The 23,522-nt window shown below is 43.4% G+C and overlaps 1 protein-coding gene across 3 annotated transcripts in view; it reads left to right on the forward strand.

The window, feature by feature from the left end:
* Positions 1-23,522, forward strand: part of ANO3 (anoctamin 3) — a 1,608,515-nt gene that overhangs the window by 1,499,856 nt on the left and 85,137 nt on the right. For all 3 annotated transcript variants that reach the window (XM_069221955.1, XM_069221956.1, XM_069221954.1), the window contains one exon: positions 9,230-9,310. In XM_069221955.1, coding sequence (XP_069078056.1) covers positions 9,230-9,310 — 81 coding nt within the window. The remainder of the gene's footprint in view (positions 1-9,229; positions 9,311-23,522) is intronic.

Raw genomic sequence — 23,522 nt, forward strand, 5'->3', positions numbered from 1 at the left:
CCTCTTATCCTTACATAAAGCGTAAATTAGCATAAAATACCAATGCAGCATGTTTTCCAAATGGTCTTTAGTTCATTTAGCTTTTACTCACTTATTCTGTATTTCCTAGGTCTGCAGCCTTGCTTTGAGAAGTGAGGCCAGTTTCTTTCATTATGATGCTATACTGCTCCTGAGAAGGAGACTGGTAGCATCCGAAATATAGGCAAACATTTTATGCTCCCACAAAATGCTTCTCTGTAATACAATGCCATTGTATTAATGTTAAATACTGATTCCCAACTGTTGGGCCTGACCCTCTCTGAAGAGTCTACCCCAAACCTTTTGCCCTTACCCTCCACCTTTTTGCTGAATTCATTTCTGTTGACCGTAGGATTCTGTGCAATTTACAACTGATCACCAGTGCTAAAGTGTTTGTGCTCACTCAGCTAAACATGGTTTGATTAACATACACCCATTTGGCATATTTAATGTACTCATAAGTCCCTCTTAGAGTAGTATACCATATATCCAGGGCCAGTTAAATAAATGCTACCATTGGGCCTGCAGCACTTATTGTGCCACCTACGTACGTAGCCCATTAAAACATGTCCCAGTCCTGCCATTGCAGCCTGAAAGCACTTTTAAACTGCCATGTTGACATGGCATTTAACCCCCTTGTCAAGCCTTAAACTCCCCTTTTATTACATATGTCACCTTAAGGTAGGCCCTAGGTAGCCTGTAGGGCAGGGTGCAGTATCATTAAAAGTTGAACATGTTCTTTTAAGTTTTACATGTCATGGTACTGAAACACTCCTAAATTTGATTCTCACTACTGTGAAACCTCCATCTCCCATAGGATAACATTGGGGATTCCCTATTACAAATAATAAGCTGTAATTCCCAATTGGGACTAGTAGCTATTCATGTTTGGTACCTTTGAAGTTGTAATGATAAACCCTCTGCAATGGTAATGTAAAATTCTTCACTGCAATTTTGAAAATTCCACTTTTAGAAAGTTCTTCCAATACACAAGGGCAGTCCTACTCAACAAGAACCAAGACATAAAGTACTTTTGTGAAACAATGGTGCTTATTATTAGTGATATATAGAATAACGCAAGTGTTAGAAATGGGGTTCCTGGTTGGCTAGGGTATTCACCTCAGCCAGGCAGACCCTACCCACTCTAGTCAGAGCTAGGGAGTTACACGTCCAAGATAACCCCTGCTCACCCCCTGGGTTTGCTTGGCATGAGCAGTCAGGCTTAACCTGGAGGCAATGTGTAAAGCGTTTGCACAACACACACACACATGACGCAAAATGTACACCACAAAGTAAACACAACACTGAGCTATGTAACAATAATCTGTATGCACAAAACATAATTAGACCAACATTACACGTAAGTAATACCCTGCTACCTTAGCAGTTGTCAGAAGGTTACACAAGTTACTAATACTCTGCAAGAATATGCAGTTGTCACATTAGAACACGTAAGTACTCACGATTCTGCAACATAAGCAGTAGTCAGGAATTAGAGTAAAGAGGGATATGCACTTGTCATGAACAATTCCTAAATACCCATAAAGGGAACATTAGAGAATATACCACAAGCCATATAAATACATATCAGCTAGACATGCCCATAAAAGGAACATTAGCACACATATGTAACATCAGTAAACAGGGAGGAAACCTAAAACATTTATAAGTCTGTGTTAGGCTCCTAGAGCCTAGATTTCCTACAGAGTACCTGTTTCCAGTTGATTTGGGCACTTCCAGCGCCTAAAGGTGAGTGTGGAGGGCCCCTGGCGCTCCGGCACGCAAAACAGGGGCCACGCGATATGTTGGAGGGAAGAGGGGCGGTTGGCACCCTCTCCTCATGAACGGGCCCCTGCGGCGGCCTCCGTTCTGGGTGGGGGCCTGCCTCGGCCTCCGCACATCCTGTCCGTGGGGTGGAGGGCCGGGCACAGCCCACTAAACAATTCTGGGGGCCAAATCGGGAAGGGACCTCCGTCGAGGTCTCCCTTCCTGATTTTTATGAAAGGAAATGCCCCCGAAAAAGGAGAGGAGCGTCCCGCTCCTGGCGCAGCGACCGGGGAAGAGGGGCGCTCCCTGCACCTTCCCCGAGTCCTGCCTTGCCTGTAGACTGAAGCTCGGACCCCTCCGGGGGCCCGAGGAGGCAATTGCGCGCACCCGAAGCGGTGTGCGAGTGTTTTGAAGCTGTTCCCGGCCGCCAGGGACGCTTCCAGGAAAAGAGGAGGCGGCTGGTGCCCCGGGGGCGCTCCTGGGAGCGGACCGTGCCCCGGGGGCACCGCTAGGTGCGCGCCAGCTCCAGTCGAGGTATCTTTGTGCCTCGGGGGCACTTGGAGTAGCGCGGATCTCGCGCTGAGTAGAGCCCAGCAACCCGGGCTGCGACTGTGATTTCTGGGGGCAGAAATAAAGCGCGTTTCAAAGCGCTACAGTGATTTTTGAGACCCGGGCTGCGGCGGTGATCCCTGGTCTGAAGTTCCAAGAGAGCGCTTTTCCCAGCACTTAGTCCAGACCTACAGGGATCCTTACAGGGGTCAGGGGCACAGCACCCTGCCCCTGGGAGCAACCAGGAGACAAGGGAGCACAGGCTGGTGGGCCCAGCTTAAAGGTCAGCACAAGGTTTGCAGATGGTGACAGTCCTTCTAGTGACCAGGCAGGTCACAGGTCAGCACAGCAGCAGCAGTCCAAGGTGGTTTCCTGGTGAGTCCATTCATCAGCGTTCTGTGTCCAGTTTCAAGTTCCAAGAATGTTCAAATTGTGGGGAAAATTCCCCTGCACTTATAGTCACTTCTTACAGTGTTTTACAATGGTAGGGAGAGGAGGTTCCAGCCAGTTACAACTGGTTGTGGGAGGGCCCCCTCTCACCTTTCAGCACTGGCTCCAAACATCAGTGGGGGGTTAACGACCCTATTGTGTGAGGCCAGGGCACAATCTTTACAAATGCAGGTGTGCCCTGCCTCTCCCTTCTCTCAGCCCAGGAAGGCTTTACAATATGTAGATGCACCTCTGTGTCACCTCCACCCTCCCTGTGTTCAGGCTGTCTGAGAAGTATGCACAAAGCCCCAACTGTCAGTCTGCCCAGACGTTGATTGGAGACAAGCTACAAAATACCAAAGTCATAAGCACAGATAAATGCGCACTTTCTAGATGTGGCATTTCTGTGATAGTAATAAAAAATACACCTACACCAGTAAGCAGCATTTCTTACCACTGTCACAACCATACCAAACACTCCTACGCTACCCCTCATAAATTAGACAATACCCTTTACACATAAGGCAGGGCATTTCCAATGCAATCCTATGAGGAGGCAGCACTCACAGCAGTGAGACACCAAGTTAGGCTGTTTGTCACTACCAGGACAGGCCACGCAACATGGCACATGTCCTGCCTTCTACATACATGGCACCCTGCCCAAAGGGCTAGCTAGGGCGTACCTTAGGGGTGACTTACATGTAGTAAAAGGGGAGTTCTGGGCCTGGCAAGTACATTTAGATGCCAGGTCCCTGTGGCAGGAACCTGCGCACACAGGCTCTGCGCTAGCAGGCCTTAGATAGGTTTCACAGGCTACTTCAGTGGGTGGCGCAAGCAGCGCTGCAGGCCCACTAGTAGCATTTAATTTACAGACCCTGGGAATAGGGATACCACTTTACAAGGGACTTATAGGTAAATTAAATATGCCAATCATGTATAATCCAATCATACCAAATTTGTAAGAGAGAGCACATGCACTTTAGCACTGGTTAGCAGTGAAAAAGTGCTCAGAATCAAAACGTCAGCCAACAAAGGTCAAAAAAATAAGGAGGCAAAAAGCAAAAAGTCTGGGGAATGACCCTGTAAAAGGGCCAGGTCCAACAGCAAGGCAACAATGGCCATATACAATTCTACTGTTCAATGCCTAACATAGGATAAAGAAAGAGCAGACAAAGCAATTCATGCAAAAAAAGTCTTATATTTTCTCATATAACTAAATCATTGTAAAGTTAGTGAGCGCGAGCAAGAATTTGAGTCCCCTAGCATGTTTTTCATGTGCCAGAATGCCTCTCAGAGAGATTTCTCTACACGGGTGGTCACAGCAGGTCGCAACCAATCACATTGAGAAAGCTGCAACTCGAATACAAGATCTACTCAAGTGGTAGAAGGCAGCTGTGCCTTCTGGAGTGTTGGGTGCGGTAGTTTGTGGTGTTTTATGGTGTAGAAGTAGCTCCAGGTACTAAAAATAAGTGGGAGCAGCGCGACTTGCCTGAATCTGCATGCTCACAAAACTCTGTGTAATCTTGTGGAGTTTTTCTGTAACTCCTAGGCATCTCGCAGAGTTTTTCTGTACCTCTACGGAATCCCACAGAGTAAACACGAGTTCCACCAAAGCATACTAATTTTCCCCTTGCATGTCCCATTTACCTGGTTTCCCACCACCCATGGTCTCTCTTTCCCACCATGTCACGCTGCACCTGCTACAGATGGTGCTGTCATACAAAAGGCTGATGGTATTATTCTCTTACTACTTTCTGCCTCACAGCTTGGTCACCCTTCCTAATTTTGCATCCTGGCATGGTCTTTTGCTATTCTGTCTCATTTCACTTTCCAGTCCCCTTTCTCTCCCTGCCCCACTCATAACCTCCATCACCTCCTCCAATCCCCCTTGGATCCTGTAAGAAACTGGGTTATTAACTAGAGGGGTGAAAGGTCCACTCAAAAGCATAAGCACAATTTTTGTCAGGGTGAACCACAGAAGTCACTGAATACTCTTATGCTTAACCCTCTATAAGCTTTGTACAAAAGCAATTAAGCTTAATTTAGTGGCAATGTGTAAAGTATTAATTCAGCTCACAAACATTAATAAAGTGGAAACATAACATAAGAAAACTACAAAGCCAAGTTAGAAAGATAGATTCATTTTCAGTAAATTAAATTACACCAAGATGACAAAAATCCAATTAGTAGTACTGGATATTTTGTTTTCAAGATTTCAGGAAAAAATATAGCCAAAAAGCACAAGCACCAGTGGCGGGTATCTGGTCACGATGGGCTGGGGAAAAGTCACAAGTTTAGGCCAATCCACAAAGAGTGGGGGTCGGACAGAGGACTAGGTTAGGCCCACTGAAACTACCTTTTCAAAGTTAGCACAAAGAGTTTTGTTAGCATAGGCGAGGGCCACTAAGAGGCTTAGTCTGTCCACGTTGAAGGTTGGGCATCCCTGATAGTTATTGCTGTAATGCACAGATCTGGTAGTCCCTGGAGCTTTGTGCTGGTGATTGTTGTGAGCTGTCGCCAATGACAGGAAGTGCAGGCCTTGCATTGCTAGTCATCGCTGACTGTAACTGTCTGTATAAACAGCCGGTCCTGCTGGAGCTTCATGATGGGGGTCATCGTGGATGGTCATTTCTCAACGCAAAAAGGTCCCTTTGCTGTTGTAAGGAACCCAAAACTTCTCTATCTTCACCTTTTCTGTGAAGCAAATTCACTCTAATGCCAACCAAGGGTCCAGGAACTGGGGAGCACCTCTTGGGTATGAGGACTCACTCCAGCAGGGGACCTGCAGCCGTGCTCAGTCAGATTCAGGCAGATCCAGTTGGTGCTGGTCAGCTGGGTTGTTTCAGGGTGGCCTCTAGAAGCTTGTTGTGTCCCTGTATCTCACACAGGATGTTAGCCAACTGATCCTAGAGTCACTCTGGTTAGCCTGGGTTCATGGAATGCAAGTCCAATCTTATGTCAAAGGGCTGTCCATCTTCTTGAGACAGCAGGGCAGACCTTCTTCTGAATCTTCCACATGCCCAGAAGTGTTCTCATGAGAGATTCTGCAGGTCCCATTTTTATACATGGTGCCTGTATGGTTATGGTGCATTCCTTCCCTTATCCTAGCTCCAAACTGTCTTGGGTGACAAAAGGCAGTGGAGGCCTTATGCTAGAGTCCTTTGTGTGTGCTGCAGGCAGGGACCTTTGAGGCTAGGTGTAATCAGTTCCTCCCCAGTCACCCTGCCAGAAAGAGCCTCCCTCTTCAAACCTAGGTTTCCTTTGCCTCAGCATCCTGAAGCTATACGCAAACCCCAACAGCAGAGCCATTCACTGTCCGGTGACCTAGCACGCTAGCAAAAAGGCACTGTTGGTTTGGACAATAAAGTATTAAAGTATACAAAGAGTGATGGGTGGAATGCTTGAAATAAACTCAACCACTGTTAATTGCTCAGTGCTGCATTCCAGTCCATCATTATTTTTCCCACCATGCCACCTCAGTTTCCTCCAGGGGGAGCATTCCAGCCTGAACTGCCAAGCCAAGCCATTACTGAATCAGAACACAAGTAACCCAGGACCAGTTTCACCCTTGTTATATGCTCATCAGCTGCGTATAGCTTGGTTCCACTGACACATCTGGGCACACCCGTCCCACTTAGCTTGACATATTAAAGTATACAAAAAGTAATGGGTGAAATGCTTGAATTAATCTCATTCATCAGTAATTACTCGGAGTGCATCCCAGTAATCAGTCTTGAACCTGCTTCAATTGAAACAGTCCAGACCAAACTACCAAGGCAGGTCATCCCTGCACCTATTTCTTTGGTCATATGTTTGCCTAGGGTGATCTGGCCTCATTCTTCATTCCCAGTTGTATGACATATCCATCCAAAAATAGTCCAATGGAGCCCCATCCCTCTTTAAGTCCAGTCAGTGTGATCGCATCTGTCTCTGCCTTGGCCCATTTCTGCAAGTTGTGCCATCAAAGTTCAATATCTGGTACCACAAGGCTTTCCACATCATCACAATGTGCCTTTTAAAGAGAATGAGAGACAGGTTTACAAATCTGCATAATAGTGTGTCATTTTTTGGTGTTGGCATAAGTTCCGTCATATTTGGACTCTCAGTCCTAGGCAAGACTGCTGGTTTAGGGAAGACAGCACTTTCATTTGTAGGTGAATGAGTCACACCTACAATGTCACAACTGTTGGCCCCAACCTTCCAGGCTCACAAGCAATACATCACAAACACTCAGAAAGAAAAGGTGATTTCTGGCAGCCATACGCATGGACTCTAAATTGTAACATCTGAGGGAAGTCGTGGTGGAACGGAAGTTACCCTTTTCTCACGTTAGCAACATGTCTCAATCACACACACACAATGAAGGAGATGCAGGAGATTTTTCTAATTTATCTATTGAAAGACTGCGATCTACAATAAAATGCATGTGCTGCAATGATTAGGATACTAAAAAGTAAAGAAGCATAATTGTGAAGATGAGAGTTTTTATATAAACCCCCCACCATCTTACAATAAACGTAAGATATAAAATTCCTAGCAAAGAGAACCTAATCTCTAACTTAATGAGAGCTAAGAATGATAAAACTAATCTGCCAGTACCACGTTCATGAGAAGCGCCCCCAATCCTTGTTACCTTGGAATGTCGTCTCGGTTAGACTCTGTGGTGACACAAAGGCTGAGTTCTGCAGCAAGGTGACGTGCAGCATAGATGGCATCTGGAAGGAACCCCTCTAGTGACCTTGTCTGTGTGAGGGGATCTGGTTAGCAGGAACCCAGTGCGCTTCAGTCAAAGTTGCATCAAAAACCAGGAAAAAAGTGGGTGGATTACTGCACCAAAATCCCAGCTTCATACACCAGAGCCATCACTCTCCCATTTGTTGGCATGGCCATGCAGAGTCACTTCGATTGGGCCACTGAACCTCTCACTCTGCCCAGAGCTACTGGCTCAGTCAACACCGGTAGTACACTTCACTGGGGCACATCAGGAATAAATGTCTTGCGGGTCTGAGTCTCAGTATCCACGATGATGCAGGAAATTATTCAGCACCGTATGCGGAGCTCAGCTCTATAAATCTGTTCCTGTTGCCATCTTGGCCACGTCCCCAATTCACTTTTTACATAAAGGCATTTTAGGAGTCTGGAAATGTTCACTTGACTAATAAAATAACTGTGAGACTCCATACACAATAACAATTTATAAAGAGTGTGTTACAGGTGTCCTTCTAAATTGTGATTCTGTATGAGATGTATTAATATTTTGCAACTAAAAACCAGTCACAAAACATAGGAAAATTACTGACTCACAAGTTGGGGTGGTATGCCATTTGCGAAAAGGGATAGGTCCTCTTTTTTTAATGTAAAAAAAAAAAAACGTTTTTGGGAGACAAAAATACTTACATTTTAAACTCAGCACTGTTACCTCCTGAGAAAATGGGCTTCATTTGAAAAAATATAGTTTACTTTATTTAAAGGCGATCACAGGTATAGTAGTCTGCACACCCTAGCAGGCCACATTTCTGTAATAGCCACGAATCAGAGGGAGTCCCAATTAGTGACGTACCTCATTAATATTTATGCGGTAGGTCGGATTGCGACACTTTCGAATCCAAATTTTATAAATTGATCGATTATGACATCGGTCAACTTGTGAAATTATTGACTGGTCTCAAAAGTACTAGTTAAAAATTGTAACCATTATTTAGAACATCGGGCTCTTAATGTTATAATACTGTGCGGGTAAACAATGTGAACTCATGTTAGCATTAAATTCGAGGCTTTGGAGGGCGTTATGAGACACGACATGCTGGATCTGAGTTTTCTATCGCGATTACTACATGTTTTCAATCTGTTTCCACTGTGAGAGGATCTTCTAAGCAAAATTTGCACAGGGAAAAATGTGGGGATTCTTATTTCTTTTATTAATCCTACTTTGGCCTCCTTTCCCGTTTTGACTCTAAAGCGAGATCACCGCGGCACTCCTAAGGCGATACCAAGTGGTTCCGTTCTCGGGATGGGGATTGGTCAAGGCAATGGTCAGTAGATATATTTTTTCAGAGGTGCACATTGATTTTTCTTTTACTGGCCATTTTCAAAGGGCAATTACTTTTTGGAATGTTTGTTGACTACCTTGCAGCCCAATAAAAACGGACTGTGGCTAAAACGATTTCTTTTTTATTTTATACTCTTTGCTGTGCAGATTTTCAAACAAGGTCATTTTAACTTGCCAGTCATTCATCTTCTGGTAGTAACCTTTGTAGCACGACCCAGCTGTACAGAAGTACAGGACATGCTCTGGGTGCAGATGTTTTCCCTCTGAGTTGAGAGTGAATGTAATGTGATATATTCCATTGTGCAAAGTATGACTGTTTGTAAAAAACGTCGCTCCCAGATGCTCTCTGTCTGACTTTGATAGATACACATATCACTTTTGCAGTACAATTTCACAGTTGGTGACTTTCTTTTTCAGATGCTTAAAGGGTTATGTAAACAGCAGTTTATCTGTGTTTGACTTGAGTGAGCTAGGAATGGGATACGCCGGTTACTGCAGGTAGGTGTTCATTGTGTACCTGTTTTTTTTAGTTGCTTAGTGACCATGAGACCAATGGGCACATACTCATTGTCTCAATGGAACTGATACATTTTACAAATATAGTCATCAAAGTCTTTTTTCATATAGAAATAGCTGCCAAGCCCTTGACCTGATAGTTTTATGTTTGCCTAGCAACCAATATTTAGTGAAAAACAGATATGCACAAATGCATTCAGTGTTATGATTGTGTTCGCCTCGCCTGTTCCTCACCTGTGCAGCAGGGCCCATGTTGCAGTTTCTGCCGACACTGAGATGCATTGTGCAGAAAACATTTATCAAATCTTATATTATCATAGTTACACTGTGTGCTGCAATTATTTACCATTTGAATAGTACTTTTACTTACGTGGTTTGAAACCTTTGAAAGTGACTTGTTTTTTAAATGTGTTTTTCTGCTATAATATACAGGAAGTTTAGCAATAAATTGGAATACAGTGCTTTGTGGAGGGGCGTTTCAATTTATTGCGTGCACAAAGACATGGGGTCATTCAGAAGAAAACGTGATTATTTTAGGAGGCATCGAAATCTTTGCTAAAGGGTTCTGTTCCTAGTAAGGTGGGAAAAATATTTCACATTTTAGGAACCAAAGCAAGGAAAGTTCTACCTCTTATCTGGCTACCTTTGTTATATAAAAGTTGTAATAGACCTGTGTCTTTTTTGTCCTTATGTTTAAGGCATAGACATGTATTACCTAGTTTTGAGACCCCCTATTATTTCCCTCAATATCTCTTCTTTCTGGAATTACCAATTCTGGAGACATTGGTAAAGCCAGAAAGCTATTTCCCTGGTGTGCACTTGTGCATAATTTCTAATCTTTGAGTAGGAGGTTTAGCCACAAATCATATTTTGTGATACATTACCGTTGCATTATAGTCTTTGAGATGTTGTTAACTGTACACCAAGTATGACACAGGCAGGCCAGCCGGTATTACATTTCCACCAAAAGTACTTCCGCCATGCATACAGGAGCAATTTCATCAGAAAATCACTACCATTGGCAACCATCCCACCAGTGCCTAAATGAGGGCACAAATCAAATGACAAATCAGTTGCCAGATCTGTGGTGCGGAAAATGGGGTGCACTAAGCTGCAGGCAGGTACTACTATAGAATGTAGTATGTTGTGTAAAATCAGAAAGATGCCAAATCAGAACTACATATCTAATTCAAATATCAAAAAAATCATAAATGCTGTGTTGAGATGAGAGATAAAATTAAATGGATTTGGACTCAAGTGTCACGTCACTGCTTTGATAGATAAATCCAAATAAGTTGGAACGCAAAGACAGGTTACTATTTTGAAAAGATCTATGACAGTATCGAAAATCACTATTGGTGGAGAGTGGATGGAACGTTAACCACCTCTTTCTTGCAGCTATTGGTATGTTTTTACTGAATGAGGGTAGCATGAACAATCACAGTTGAGCAGAAAATGTAAATCTTGCTGACCAGATCAGAAATGTAAAAACGCTTGAATACTTTTGGATAGCGACATTAAGAAATTAACTTAATTGAACTTCCTTAAAAACTTGCAGGCTCTAGCTATCAACCAGGTGGTGAGTGGCCTAGTGTTCTTAATTAGATACATGCTTACACGAAACAAAGAAGCCTCTATGATAAACATTTCTACGCAGACCTTTCTCATATATCACAATAGAATGTAAAAACAAATGTAATAATTCACCGTTGTCACTGGTTTCCTCCACGTGGCATGGGCAAAACCCTGGTGCAAAGTTGTTCTCATTGAATAAACAACTAGATCAGACTGGCAGGTAAGCATAAGACTTCGGCCTAAATACACAATCTTAGAAATGGTATCTTTGGTTGGCAGTCAGGTTAGCCCCTGTCCAAGCAAGGACCATCACTCTAGTCAGGGTAAAAGAGAATCACCCTCAGCTAACCCCCGCTCACCCCCTTGGTAGCTTGGCACGAGCAGGCAGTCTTAACTTCAGAGTGCTAGGTGTAAAGTATTTGTACCAACACACACAGTAACTTAATCACACTACAAAATGACACAACATATGTTTAGAAAAATAGAAAATAATTATCTAAACAAAACAAGACCAAAAGTAAAAAAATCCAACAAAAATCCAACAAAAATCCAACAAAAATCCAACAAAAATCCAACATACACAAGTCAAGTTATCAATTAAAAAGAAAAAAGAGTCTTAAATCATTGAGAAAACAGGTAAAGCACTGTTAACATTGAAAAGTATCTGGGTAGCGTCGAAATAACACACACGGGCGAGTGTGCGTTGAAAAAGGTAAAAGGTGTGTCGATTTCTCACCTGCAAGCGAGACCGTGCGTCATTTCTCCTTCTCCAGTTGGCGTGCGTCACTTTTCCTCCCTGCAGGTGAGCGTTGCGTCGATCAGGGCAGCACTTGGGTCCAGGCAGACGTTGCCATTTTTCCGTGCCCAGCAAGATTTGCATCAAAAATCCTGCCGCACGGTATCAACAAAACCGTGCAATGTGGGTTGCAACATTAACAGCCTCCGTCAGTGGGTGTTGCACGTCGTTCTTCCAGCTAAATGCATCGATTTTCCAGCCTTGATGGCGGTGGAGCGTCGATTTCTGCTGCAAAGCCGGCGACGCCTCATTTTTCAGCCACGTCTCGGAAGGTGCGTTGATATTTTCCTCCCTTGGCGGTCTGTGCTTTGATTTTCAGTCTTGGTCTGCCAGCTTCACCTTCCAGGAACTGAATAGGGCACCACTTGGCAGGGCAGGATTCTTAGCAGAGAGTCCAGGTGCTGGCAGGAGAAGTCGTTGATGTCCCTGAGACTTCAACAACAGGAGGTAAGCTCAGGACAAGCCCTTGGAGATTTCTTCACAAGCAGGAAGGCACACAAAGTCCAGTCTTCATCCCCTGGCACAGGCAGAAGCAGCAACTGCAGGATAGCTCTACAAAGCACAGTCTCAGGCAGGGCAGCACTTCTCCTCAGCTGTTCCGCTCTTCTCCAGGCAGAGGTTCCTCTTGATGTCCAGAAGTGATCTAAAGTCTGTGGTTTTGGGTGCCCTTCTTATACCCATTTTTGCCTTTGAAGTAGGCTTACTTCAAAGAAAAGTCTCTCTTGTTTGTGAAATCCTGCCTTGCCCAGGCCAGGCCCCAGACACACACCAAGGGGTTGGAGACTGCATTGTATGAGGGTAGGCACAGCCCTTTCAGGTGTAAGTGACCACTCCTCCCCTCCCTTCTAGCACAGATTGCTCGTCAGGATATGCAGGCTACACCTAGCTCCCTTTGTGTCACTGTCTAGAGAGAGGTGCAAACAGTCCAACTGTCAAACTGACCCAGACAGGGAATCCACAAACAGGCAGAGTCACGGAATGGTTTAAGCAGGAAAATGCCCACTTGCTAAAAGTGGCATTTTCAAACACAAAATCTCCAAACCAACTTTACTAAAAGATGTATTATTAAATTATGAGTTCAGAGACCCCAAACTCCACATGTCTATCTGCTCCCAAAGGGAATCTATGTTTTAATTATTTTTAAAGGCAGCCCCCATGTTAACCTATTGGAGAGATAGGCCTTGCAACAGGGACAACCGAATTTGGCAGTATTTCAGTGTCAGGACATATAAAGCACATTAGTATATGTCCTACCTTAACCATACACTGCACCCTGCCCATCAGGCTACCTAGGGCCTACCTTAGGGGTGTCTTACATGTAAGAAAAGGAAAGGTCTAGGCCTGGCAAGTGGGAACACTTGCCAAGTTGTACTGGCAGTTAAAATCTGCACACACAGACACTGCAGTGGCAGGTCTGAGCAATGTTTACAGGGCTACTCATGTGGGTGGCACAACCAGTGCTGCAGGCTCACTAGTAGCATTTGATTTACAGGCTCTGGGCACCTCTAGTGCACTGTACTAGGGACTTACCCGTAAATCAAATATACCAATCATGGAAAGCCCATTACATACACATTTTATATTGGAGCACTTGCACTTTAGCACTGGTTAGCAGTGGTAAAGTGCCCAGAGTAACAAAAACAGCAAAACAGAGTCCAGCACTCATCAACAACCTGGGAAACAGAGGCAACAAGTAACGGAAGACAACGCCAAGGATGAAAAGTCTAACACCCAACAATGTGATTACCCAGAACAGTAGTGCATCCTACTTCGCTGTGTGCATCTGCCTTCGTGCATCACCTTCAATGATGATGATATAGCACTATTCCTTCTAGGGAAAGTAATATTTCTTGGGCATTCAGTCATGTTCATGAGAGGGAAGACCTCTCACCTGGGGAAAAAAGGAAACCATATTAAAATAGCCCCTATCGACAATGATGACTGAGTAAACTTGAGCAAAATATATTGCAGGTGGATTTACTGTAACTAATTACCCATGGATCCTTCTAGACCAAGTGGTATTTCCTATTGATTAGAGACAAATAGTGTGGAAATGCAATGCTGATTAATTTATTTTTAGTTTTAGAAATAAGTTTAAAAAGATTCCAACTCAAAGGCCATGATAAACAAGATGCTTGAGAAAAATTGAGTCTCCAGTAACTCAAAGAGAGCACTTTTGATAGCCCACAATACATGGACTATTTCATGTACTGAAAAATTACAAAATTAAGAAAGGCTGTTTAGAAATGTAAATCTGTCTCTATATCAAAAAGGTCCACTTTAACCAACATCCCACAAAAACTTACAAACTAAAATTTCCTAAAAATAGACCAACACCACAGGACTGTGCATTTAACCGCCTTAAGCAGAGATTAACAAGGACCATCACATCTGCAGGGGCACAACAACATATCTACTTTAGTCAGATCATGTAAAATTAATTGGATGTAGAATGAAGGCTAGCTATGGCTCCCCCATGGTTACCTTAGCATGGGTGTTTTGTACACCTGCAGAGTGGCACATTTCTGGGCTGGGCCAGCTTTAGTGCTGGTGGCGTCTTGACCGACACTCATTTTTGGCACACCCCACACCATGGCCACCTCCTCGGATCCCCGCACCACCATTTGGAAAATGTGCCCCTCTTCTCTCCGTGCCCCCCTTTCACATACATTCATTTGTTTTACAGCGCTGGTAAGGGCTGACTTTCCTAATCCACTCAGCTAACCACATAAAATATAGGCCCATATGTAAACTTTTTTAGCGCCACATTTGCGTCATGTTTTGATGCAAAAGCGGCGCAAACTTACAAAATACAATTATATTTTGTAAGTTTACTCTGCATTTGCGTAAAAAAATGACGCAAATGCGATGCTAAATAAAGTATAAATATGGGCCATAGTTCTACTCTTTGAAGCAGGCACATTAACCCTCCACGCTAGTTTAGTCAAAGCTGCCCCCAGACAATACTCCCATCCCTCCCCCCTAGCAAGAACGTTAACCACAAGAGGTATCTTGGCATTTTAATTGCTTCCTGAAGGCTGGAAGCTCAAGGAAATTTACAGCAAGTGCTTTTAAATCACAAGTTCCATAAATAATTGCTAAACACAGAGCCTCCCAATCCAGGTCAGCACCCGGTGCAGCCGCACCACTCCCACCGACCGAAAGCCAGCCCTGTTTCCAGGATGCGACACAAGAAAATGTTCAAAACATGAAGGCAATTGTATAGCCACTCTCAAGATGTTACTTTAAGTGATGTTTCAATAGTCCCATATGAATATTGGAGGAGGTATCAAATGACTACAGCCTTCGCAATAGTAGCAACTAGCATTTGACCATAAATCTTTTCATTTAGCAAGATTATACATGTGGTACAGAGGCATATATATACATGAGGATACTTGTCTATATGTACTTAAGTGAAAGAAATCCATAGCAAGGCCTGTAGTTAGAGCTGCGTAATTAAGTTACATTTAATGTAGCCTTTGTTGATAGTGCAGTCTAATGAAGGTTGCATAACAGATAATGGGGCCACTAAGTCCTGAGTCGTGTGGCAATCCGTGACTGGCAAAAGATGTAAACGGAATGGGTATGAACTGTTTGTTTCTTGATCCTCTTGCTTTTAGTTTTGCAGTAGGCTATATAAGAAATACTTTCTCTTGCTCTTCCTCATGCATTTTTAAGGTGTTGGCCAGTGCTACAATGAATACTCCAATATTGAAGCATGCCACATTAGGTGGGTAAGTGTTTTTCAACCTATGTGTGAGAAAACTGGGCTTTTTGCAGATGTTTTCTCACCTTTTGCCCCCATTTTTGACTGATACTGGTGTTTTCTGACTCTGATTGTGCCCTGGGCCCTGCTAACCAGTCCCAGGGCCAGTGCTCTGATAAAAAATGTACATGGTAATTAGAAAAAATGACAGTTGGTACTGACAACGTACACGTAATCCCCTAGTATAGTGGTTCCCAAACCCTGCGCCATGGCAACCCAGTTTGCCACCAATCTCAGCCAGGGGCACCACCGTCTCTTCAAAACTGTCAATGCTGCACACATTGTTCAGCCGTGAACCTTTGCAGATCGTTTCAATGAACTGCAGTTCCTGTAATAGCCACCAGATGCCAGTATGATCACAGATTTCCAGACGTCGGAAAAGCAGCTCTTATTGCTGAAGGACAGCTTTAGTTCTACTTATCCATGTTTCCACTTTTGTAAGCCACCTCATCCAGACAAAAAGTTCAGTTTTTCAGAAGAATGGTACCCCTGCCCCACACACTCAAGGTGACTCAGTTTTGTTTTCATTGTTGCAGTTTCTCAACTTTGTTGGAATACTGCTGATATTTTACTCTCTTTTGAAGCAGTGAAATGCTGGTGTTAACATGTTTTTCTACATTCCTGTGTTAGTAATAGTCAGTCGGGCCTTTAAATTATCATAGATTCTTAGGCTTACCCCTGCAACAAATTGATATAATTTTGATTCCAGAATGTATGCAGTAGGAATTTACACATTTCCTCTTTCAGTGTCTGATGGTGTACGGAAACAACAAGCTACCAGGATTGCATTTGGCATTTTAATTTATTCTCTTTTCCTTCACTGTGAACTGATGCTGCATTAGCCATCATTATACAACGTCTCTGCTAGAAGGCTGATGAATAAGAATTACAGTGCACACTGTAGACCCCCTCCCGCCTGCCAAATAAATGTAATGTAATGGGGAGCCAAGGCCAACAGCCAATTGGTCAAGGGAGCTGTGGGTCAAAAAGTTTGGGAACCACTGCCCTACTATATAGTAGGGCATGTAGGTTTAGGGACTGCAGTGGAGTTACAGCACTTATGGGTGTACTGTTGTGGTGTTTGAAGTCATTGTAAAGGCAGCCCTGCCTTGCTGACAGCTTTTGAAATAAAATTAAGCCCACAATCAGATTTGGAATTAAAACTACATATAAGTCATCTCTAAGGTCTACCATAGGTGCCCCAAAGGTAGGGTGCAGTGTAATTATAAGCAGGAACGTTATAAAAGTTGTTTTACAAGCCCTGGCAGGGAAAACTGCCAATATAGTGTTTCCCTATTGTATTGCATTAGGTCAATAGGCTAACATGGGAAAGCTTCATTGTAAATTAATAAAGTCTTACTTTTTAAAGGGGTGAGCTAAACATGCCGTTCAAGGTGTCAAAGTAAGAGTTAGAATAAATCCAACAACTTGACAATGTTACATTTATTGTAACTATTACAGGAAGAGACTTTACTCTTTCCTAAAGTTAACTAAAATCTGGCCCGTAGTAGCATTTCCTGATTGGTCAGCCTCTAGCAGGCTGAGCCAAGGTGCCTTAATGAGGTGTGAATTGGCCTGGGCTGAGGCAAGGGAAGCTTGTGGTAGGAGGAGAACTGCTGTAGCAAATGCCAGAGCAGGAATGGGGTTGGGTGGACAACCTTCTTTTCAAAGGAAGAAAATACATTTAGAGAGGTAACCAGACCTCCCCCAGCCAGATAGGAGCCATTGTAATTGAATTAGTGCAGGGGCTGGAAGGGGAGTGTTAGGGAAAGATACCCACACCAGTAGTGAGCTTAACCAGGCCTGACCCTCCAGGACGGATTTTTTCCATCTTGAAGTTTTGAGAATCAGTGCTTTTTGGGATTGAGATATGACACACTTTGCAGGTAGAGGTCATCACAGAAGGTAGCACCCCCATTGGTCAGAGGTGCCCCTTTGCCTGTCACCCCGGAAGCATGGACAAATATGGGAGGGCTGCCAAGCAAATTAGATCCCTGCTGGAGGAAATCAAAAGAAGGAAGACTGCCCTCTTGCAGCCCTGGTCTGCACCAAGAAGGATTGTACCCACATGTGCTGCACCTGCTGCCTTTTCTGGGCGTCACCACAAAAATGACCTCTCCTTGCTTCTAAAGATTCAGGAGTGGATTCCCGGTAAGCAACAGGAAAAAGGAATCTATCATGAGCCCCCTACATCAAGTCATGAAAGAAGTGCCCAGCTGACCTGGGCCCAGTGGGCCTTTTAAAAAATTGCCCAGGTGCATTTTGGGAATTGTAGTCTCAACTCCTAAGAAGCAAGTCAGAACTTCTGGAACCTTGGACCAAGTTTGTGGATACTGCAAGACCCCAGAAAGGCCTTCTGGAAGAAGATCCAGAAGTTTGGAACAACTTTAAAAAAAAAATCTCTATAAGGTACATTATCTGCTATAATATACAGGAAGTTTAGCAATAAATTGGAATACAGTGCTTTGTGGAGGGGCGTTTCAATTTATTGCGTGCACAAAGACATGGGGTCATTCAGAAGAAAACGTGATTATTTTAGGAGGCATCGAAATCTTTGCTAAAGGGTTCTGTTCCTAGTAAGGTGGGAAAAATATTTCACATTTTAGGAACCAAAGCAAGGAAAGTTCTACCTCTTATCTGGCTACCTTTGTTATATAAAAGTTGTAATAGACCTGTGTCTTTTTTGTCCTTATGTTTAAGGCATAGACATGTATTACCTAGTTTTGAGACCCTCTATTATTTCCCTCAATATCTCTTCTTTCTGGAATTACCAATTCTGGAGACATTGGTAAAGCCAGAAAGCTATTTCCCTGGTGTGCACTTGTGCATAATTTCTAATCTTTGAGTAGGAGGTTTAGCCACAAATCATATTTTGTGATACATTACCGTTGCATTATAGTCTTTGAGATGTTGTTAACTGTACACCAAGTATGACATAGGCAGGCCAGCCGGTATTAAATTTCCACCAAAAGTACTTCCGCCATGCATACAGGAGCAATTTCATCAGAAAATCACTACCATTGGCAACCATCCCACCAGTGCCTAAATGAGGGCACAAATCAAATGACAAATCAGTTGCCAGATCTGTGGTGCGGAAAATGGGGTGCACTAAGCTGCAGGCAGGTACTACTATAGAATGTAGTATGTTGTGTAAAATCAGAAAGATGCCAAATCAGAACTACATATCTAATTCAAATATCAAAAAAATCATAAATGCTGTGTTGAGATGAGAGATAAAATTAAATGGATTTGGACTCAAGTGTCACGTCACTGCTTTGATAGATACATCCAAATAATTCAGAGCCCCAAAGATACAACAAGATAGAACGCAAAGACAGGTTACTATTTTGAAAAGATCTATGACAGTATCGAAAATCACTATTGGTGGAGAGTGGATGGAACGTTAACCACCTCTTTCTTGCAGCTATTGGTATGTTTTTACTGAATGAGGGTAGCATGAACAATCACAGTTGAGCAGAAAATGTAAATCTTGCTGACCAGATCAGAAATGTAAAAACGCTTGAATACTTTTGGATAGCGACATTAAGAAATTAACTTAATTGAACTTCCTTAAAAACTTGCAGGCTCTAGCTATCAACCAGGTGGTGAGTGGCCTAGTGTTCTTAATTAGATACATGCTTACACGAAACAAAGAAGCCTCTATGATAAACATTTCTACGCAGACCTTTCTCATATATCACAATAGAATGTAAAAACAAATGTTATAATTCACCGTTGTCACTGGTTTCCTCCACGTGGCATGGGCAAAACCCTGGTGCAAAGTTGTTCTCATTGAATAAACAACTAGATCAGACTGGCAGGTAAGCATAAGACTTCGGCCTAAATACACAATCTTAGAAATGGTATCTTTGGTTGGCAGTCAGGTTAGCCCCTGTCCAAGCAAGGACCATCACTCTAGTCAGGGTAAAAGAGAATCACCCTCAGCTAACCCCCGCTCACCCCCTTGGTAGCTTGGCACGAGCAGGCAGTCTTAACTTCAGAGTGCTAGGTGTAAAGTATTTGTACCAACACACACAGTAACTTAATCACACTACAAAATGACACAACATATGTTTAGAAAAATAGAAAATAATTATCTAAACAAAACAAGACCAAAAGTAAAAAAATCCAACAAAAATCCAACAAAAATCCAACAAAAATCCAACATACACAAGTCAAGTTATCAATTAAAAAGAAAAAAGAGTCTTAAATCATTGAGAAAACAGGTAAAGCACTGTTAACATTGAAAAGTATCTGGGTAGCGTCGAAATAACACACACGGGCGAGTGTGCGTTGAAAAAGGTAAAAGGTGTGTCGATTTCTCACCTGCAAGCGAGACCGTGCGTCATTTCTCCTTCTCCAGTTGGCGTGCGTCACTTTTCCTCCCTGCAGGTGAGCGTTGCGTCGATCAGGGCAGCACTCGGGTCCAGGCAGACGTTGCCATTTTTCCGTGCCCAGCAAGATTTGCATCAAAAATCCTGCCGCACGGTATCAACAAAACCGTGCAATGTGGGTTGCAACATTAACAGCCTCCGTCAGTGGGTGTTGCACGTCGTTCTTCCAGCTAAATGCATCGATTTTCCAGCCTTGATGCCGGTGGAGCGTTGATTTCTGCTGCAAAGCCGGCGACGCCTAATTTTTCAGCCACGTCTCGGAAGGTGCGTTGATATTTTCCTCCCTTGGCGGTCTGTGCTTGGATTTTCAGTCTTGGTCTGCCAGCTTCACCTTCCAGGAACTGAATAGGGCACCACTTGGCAGGGCAGGATTCTTAGCAGAGAGTCCAGGTGCTGGCAGGAGAAGTCTTTGATGTCCCTGAGACTTCAACAACAGGAGGCAAGCTCAGGACAAGCCCTTGGAGATTTCTTCACAAGCAGGAAGGCACACAAAGTCCAGTCTTCATCCCCTGGCACAGGCAGAAGCAGCAACTGCAGGATAGCTCTACAAAGCACAGTCTCAGGCAGGGCAGCACTTTTCCTCAGCTGTTCCGCTCTTCTCCAGGCAGAGGTTCCTCTTGATGTCCAGAAGTGATCTAAAGTCTGTGGTTTTGGGTGCCCTTCTTATACCCATTTTTGCCTTTGAAGTAGGCTTACTTCAAAGAAAAGTCTCTCTTGTTTGTGAAATCCTGCCTTGCCCAGGCCAGGCCCCAGACACACACCAAGGGGTTGGAGACTGCATTGTATGAGGGTAGGCACAGCCCTTTCAGGTGTAAGTGACCACTCCTCCCCTCCCTTCTAGCACAGATTTCTCATCAGGATATGCAGGCTACACCTAGCTCCCTTTGTGTCACTGTCTAGAGAGAGGTGCAAACAGTCCAACTGTCAAACTGACCCAGACAGGGAATCCACAAACAGGCAGAGTCACGGAATGGTTTAAGCAGGAAAATGCCCACTTGCTAAAAGTGGCATTTTCAAACACAAAATCTCCAAACCAACTTTACTAAAAGATGTATTATTAAATTATGAGTTCAGAGACCCCAAACTCCACATGTCTATCTGCTCCCAAAGGGAATCTATGTTTTAATTATTTTTAAAGGCAGCCCCCATGTTAACCTATTGGACAGATAGGCCTTGCAACAGGGAAAACCGAATTTGGCAGTATTTCAGTGTCAGGACATATAAAGCACATTAGTATATGTCCTACCTTAACCATACACTGCACCCTGCCCATCAGGCTACCTAGGGCCTACCTTAGGGGTGTCTTACATGTAAGAAAAGGAAAGGTCTAGGCCTGGCAAGTGGGAACACTTGCCAAGTTGTACTGGCAGTTAAAATCTGCACACACAGACACTGCAGTGGCAGGTCTGAGCAATGTTTACAGGGCTACTCATGTGGGTGGCACAACCAGTGCTGCAGGCTCACTAGTAGCATTTGATTTACAGGCTCTGGGCACCTCTAGTGCACTGTACTAGGGACTTACCCGTAAATCAAATATACCAATCATGGAAAGCCCATTACATACACATTTTATATTGGAGCACTTGCACTTTAGCACTGGTTAGCAGTGGTAAAGTGCCCAGAGTAACAAAAACAGCAAAACAGAGTCCAGCACTCATCAACAACCTGGGAAACAGAGGCAACAAGTAACGGAAGACAACGCCAAAGATGAAAAGTCTAACACCCAACAATGTGATTACCCAGAACAGTAGTGCATCCTACTTCGCTGTATGCATCTGCCTTCGTGCATCACCTTCAATGATGATGATATAGCACTATTCCTTCTAGGGAAAGTAATATTTCTTGGGCATTCAGTCATATTCATGAGAGGGAAGACCTCTCACCTGGGGAAAAAAGGAAACCATATTAAAATAGCCCCTATCGACAATGATGACTGAGTAAACTTGAGCAAAATATATTGCAGGTGGATTTACTGTAACTAATTACCCATGGATCCTTCTAGACCAAGTGGTATTTCTTATTGATTAGAGACAAATAGTGTGGAAATGCAATGCTGATTAATTTATTTTTAGTTTTAGAAATAAGTTTTAAAAGATTCCAACTCAAAGGCCATGATAAACAAGATGCTTGAGAAAAATTGAGTCTCCAGTAACTCAAAGAGAGCACTTTTGATAGCCCACAATACATGGACTATTTCATGTACTGAAAAATTACAAAATTAAGAAAGGCTGTTTAGAAATGTAAATCTGTCTCTATATCAAAAAGGTCCACTTTAACCAACATCCCACAAAAACTTACAAACTAAAATTTCCTAAAAATAGACCAACACCACAGGACTGTGCATTTAACCGCCTTAAGCAGAGATTAACAAGGACCATCACATCTGCAGGGGCACAACAACATATCTACTTTAGTCAGATCATGTAAAATTAATTGGATGTAGAATGAAGGCTAGCTATGGCTCCCCCATGGTTACCTTAGCATGGGTGTTTTGTACACCTGCAGAGTGGCACATTTCTGGGCTGGGCCAGCTTTAGTGCTGGTGGCGCCTTGACCGACACTCATTTTTGGCACACCCCACACCATGGCCACCTCCTCGGATCCCCACACCACCATTTGGAAAATGTGCCCCTCTTCTCTCCGTGCCCCCCTTTCACATACATTCATTTGTTTTACAGCGCTGGTAAGGGCTGACTTTCCTAATCCACTCAGCTAACCACATAAAATATAGGCCCATATGTAAACTTTTTTAGCGCCACATTTGCGTCATGTTTTGATGCAAAAGCGGCGCAAACTTACAAAATACAATTATATTTTGTAAGTTTACTCTGCATTTGCGTAAAAAAATGACGCAAATGCGATGCTAAATAAAGTATAAATATGGGCCATAGTTCTACTCTTTGAAGCAGGCACATTAACCCTCCACGCTAGTTTAGTCAAAGCTGCCCCCAGACAATACTCCCATCCCTCCCCCCTAGCAAGAACGTTAACCACAAGAGGTATCTTGGCATTTTAATTGCTTCCTGAAGGCTGGAAGCTCAAGGAAATTTACAGCAAGTGCTTTTAAATCACAAGTTCCATAAATAATTGCTAAACACAGAGCCTCCCAATCCAGGTCAGCACCCGGTGCAGCCGCACCACTCCCACCGACCGAAAGCCAGCCCTGTTTCCAGGATGCGACACAAGAAAATGTTCAAAACATGAAGGCAATTGTATAGCCACTCTCAAGATGTTACTTTAAGTGATGTTTCAATAGTCCCATATGAATATTGGAGGAGGTATCAAATGACTACAGCCTTCGCAATAGTAGCAACTAGCATTTGACCATAAATCTTTTCATTTAGCAAGATTATACATGTGGTACAGAGGCATATATATACATGAGGATACTTGTCTATATGTACTTAAGTGAAAGAAATCCATAGCAAGGCCTGTAGTTAGAGCTGCGTAATTAAGTTACATTTAATGTAGCCTTTGTTGATAGTGCAGTCTAATGAAGGTTGCATAACAGATAATGGGGCCACTAAGTCCTGAGTCGTGTGGCAATCCGTGACTGGCAAAAGATGTAAACGGAATGGGTATGAACTGTTTGTTTCTTGATCCTCTTGCTTTTAGTTTTGCAGTAGGCTATATAAGAAATACTTTCTCTTGCTCTTCCTC

Source organism: Pleurodeles waltl, chromosome 3_1 (assembly GCF_031143425.1).
Source record: "Pleurodeles waltl isolate 20211129_DDA chromosome 3_1, aPleWal1.hap1.20221129, whole genome shotgun sequence".
NCBI lineage: Eukaryota > Metazoa > Chordata > Amphibia > Caudata > Salamandridae > Pleurodeles > Pleurodeles waltl.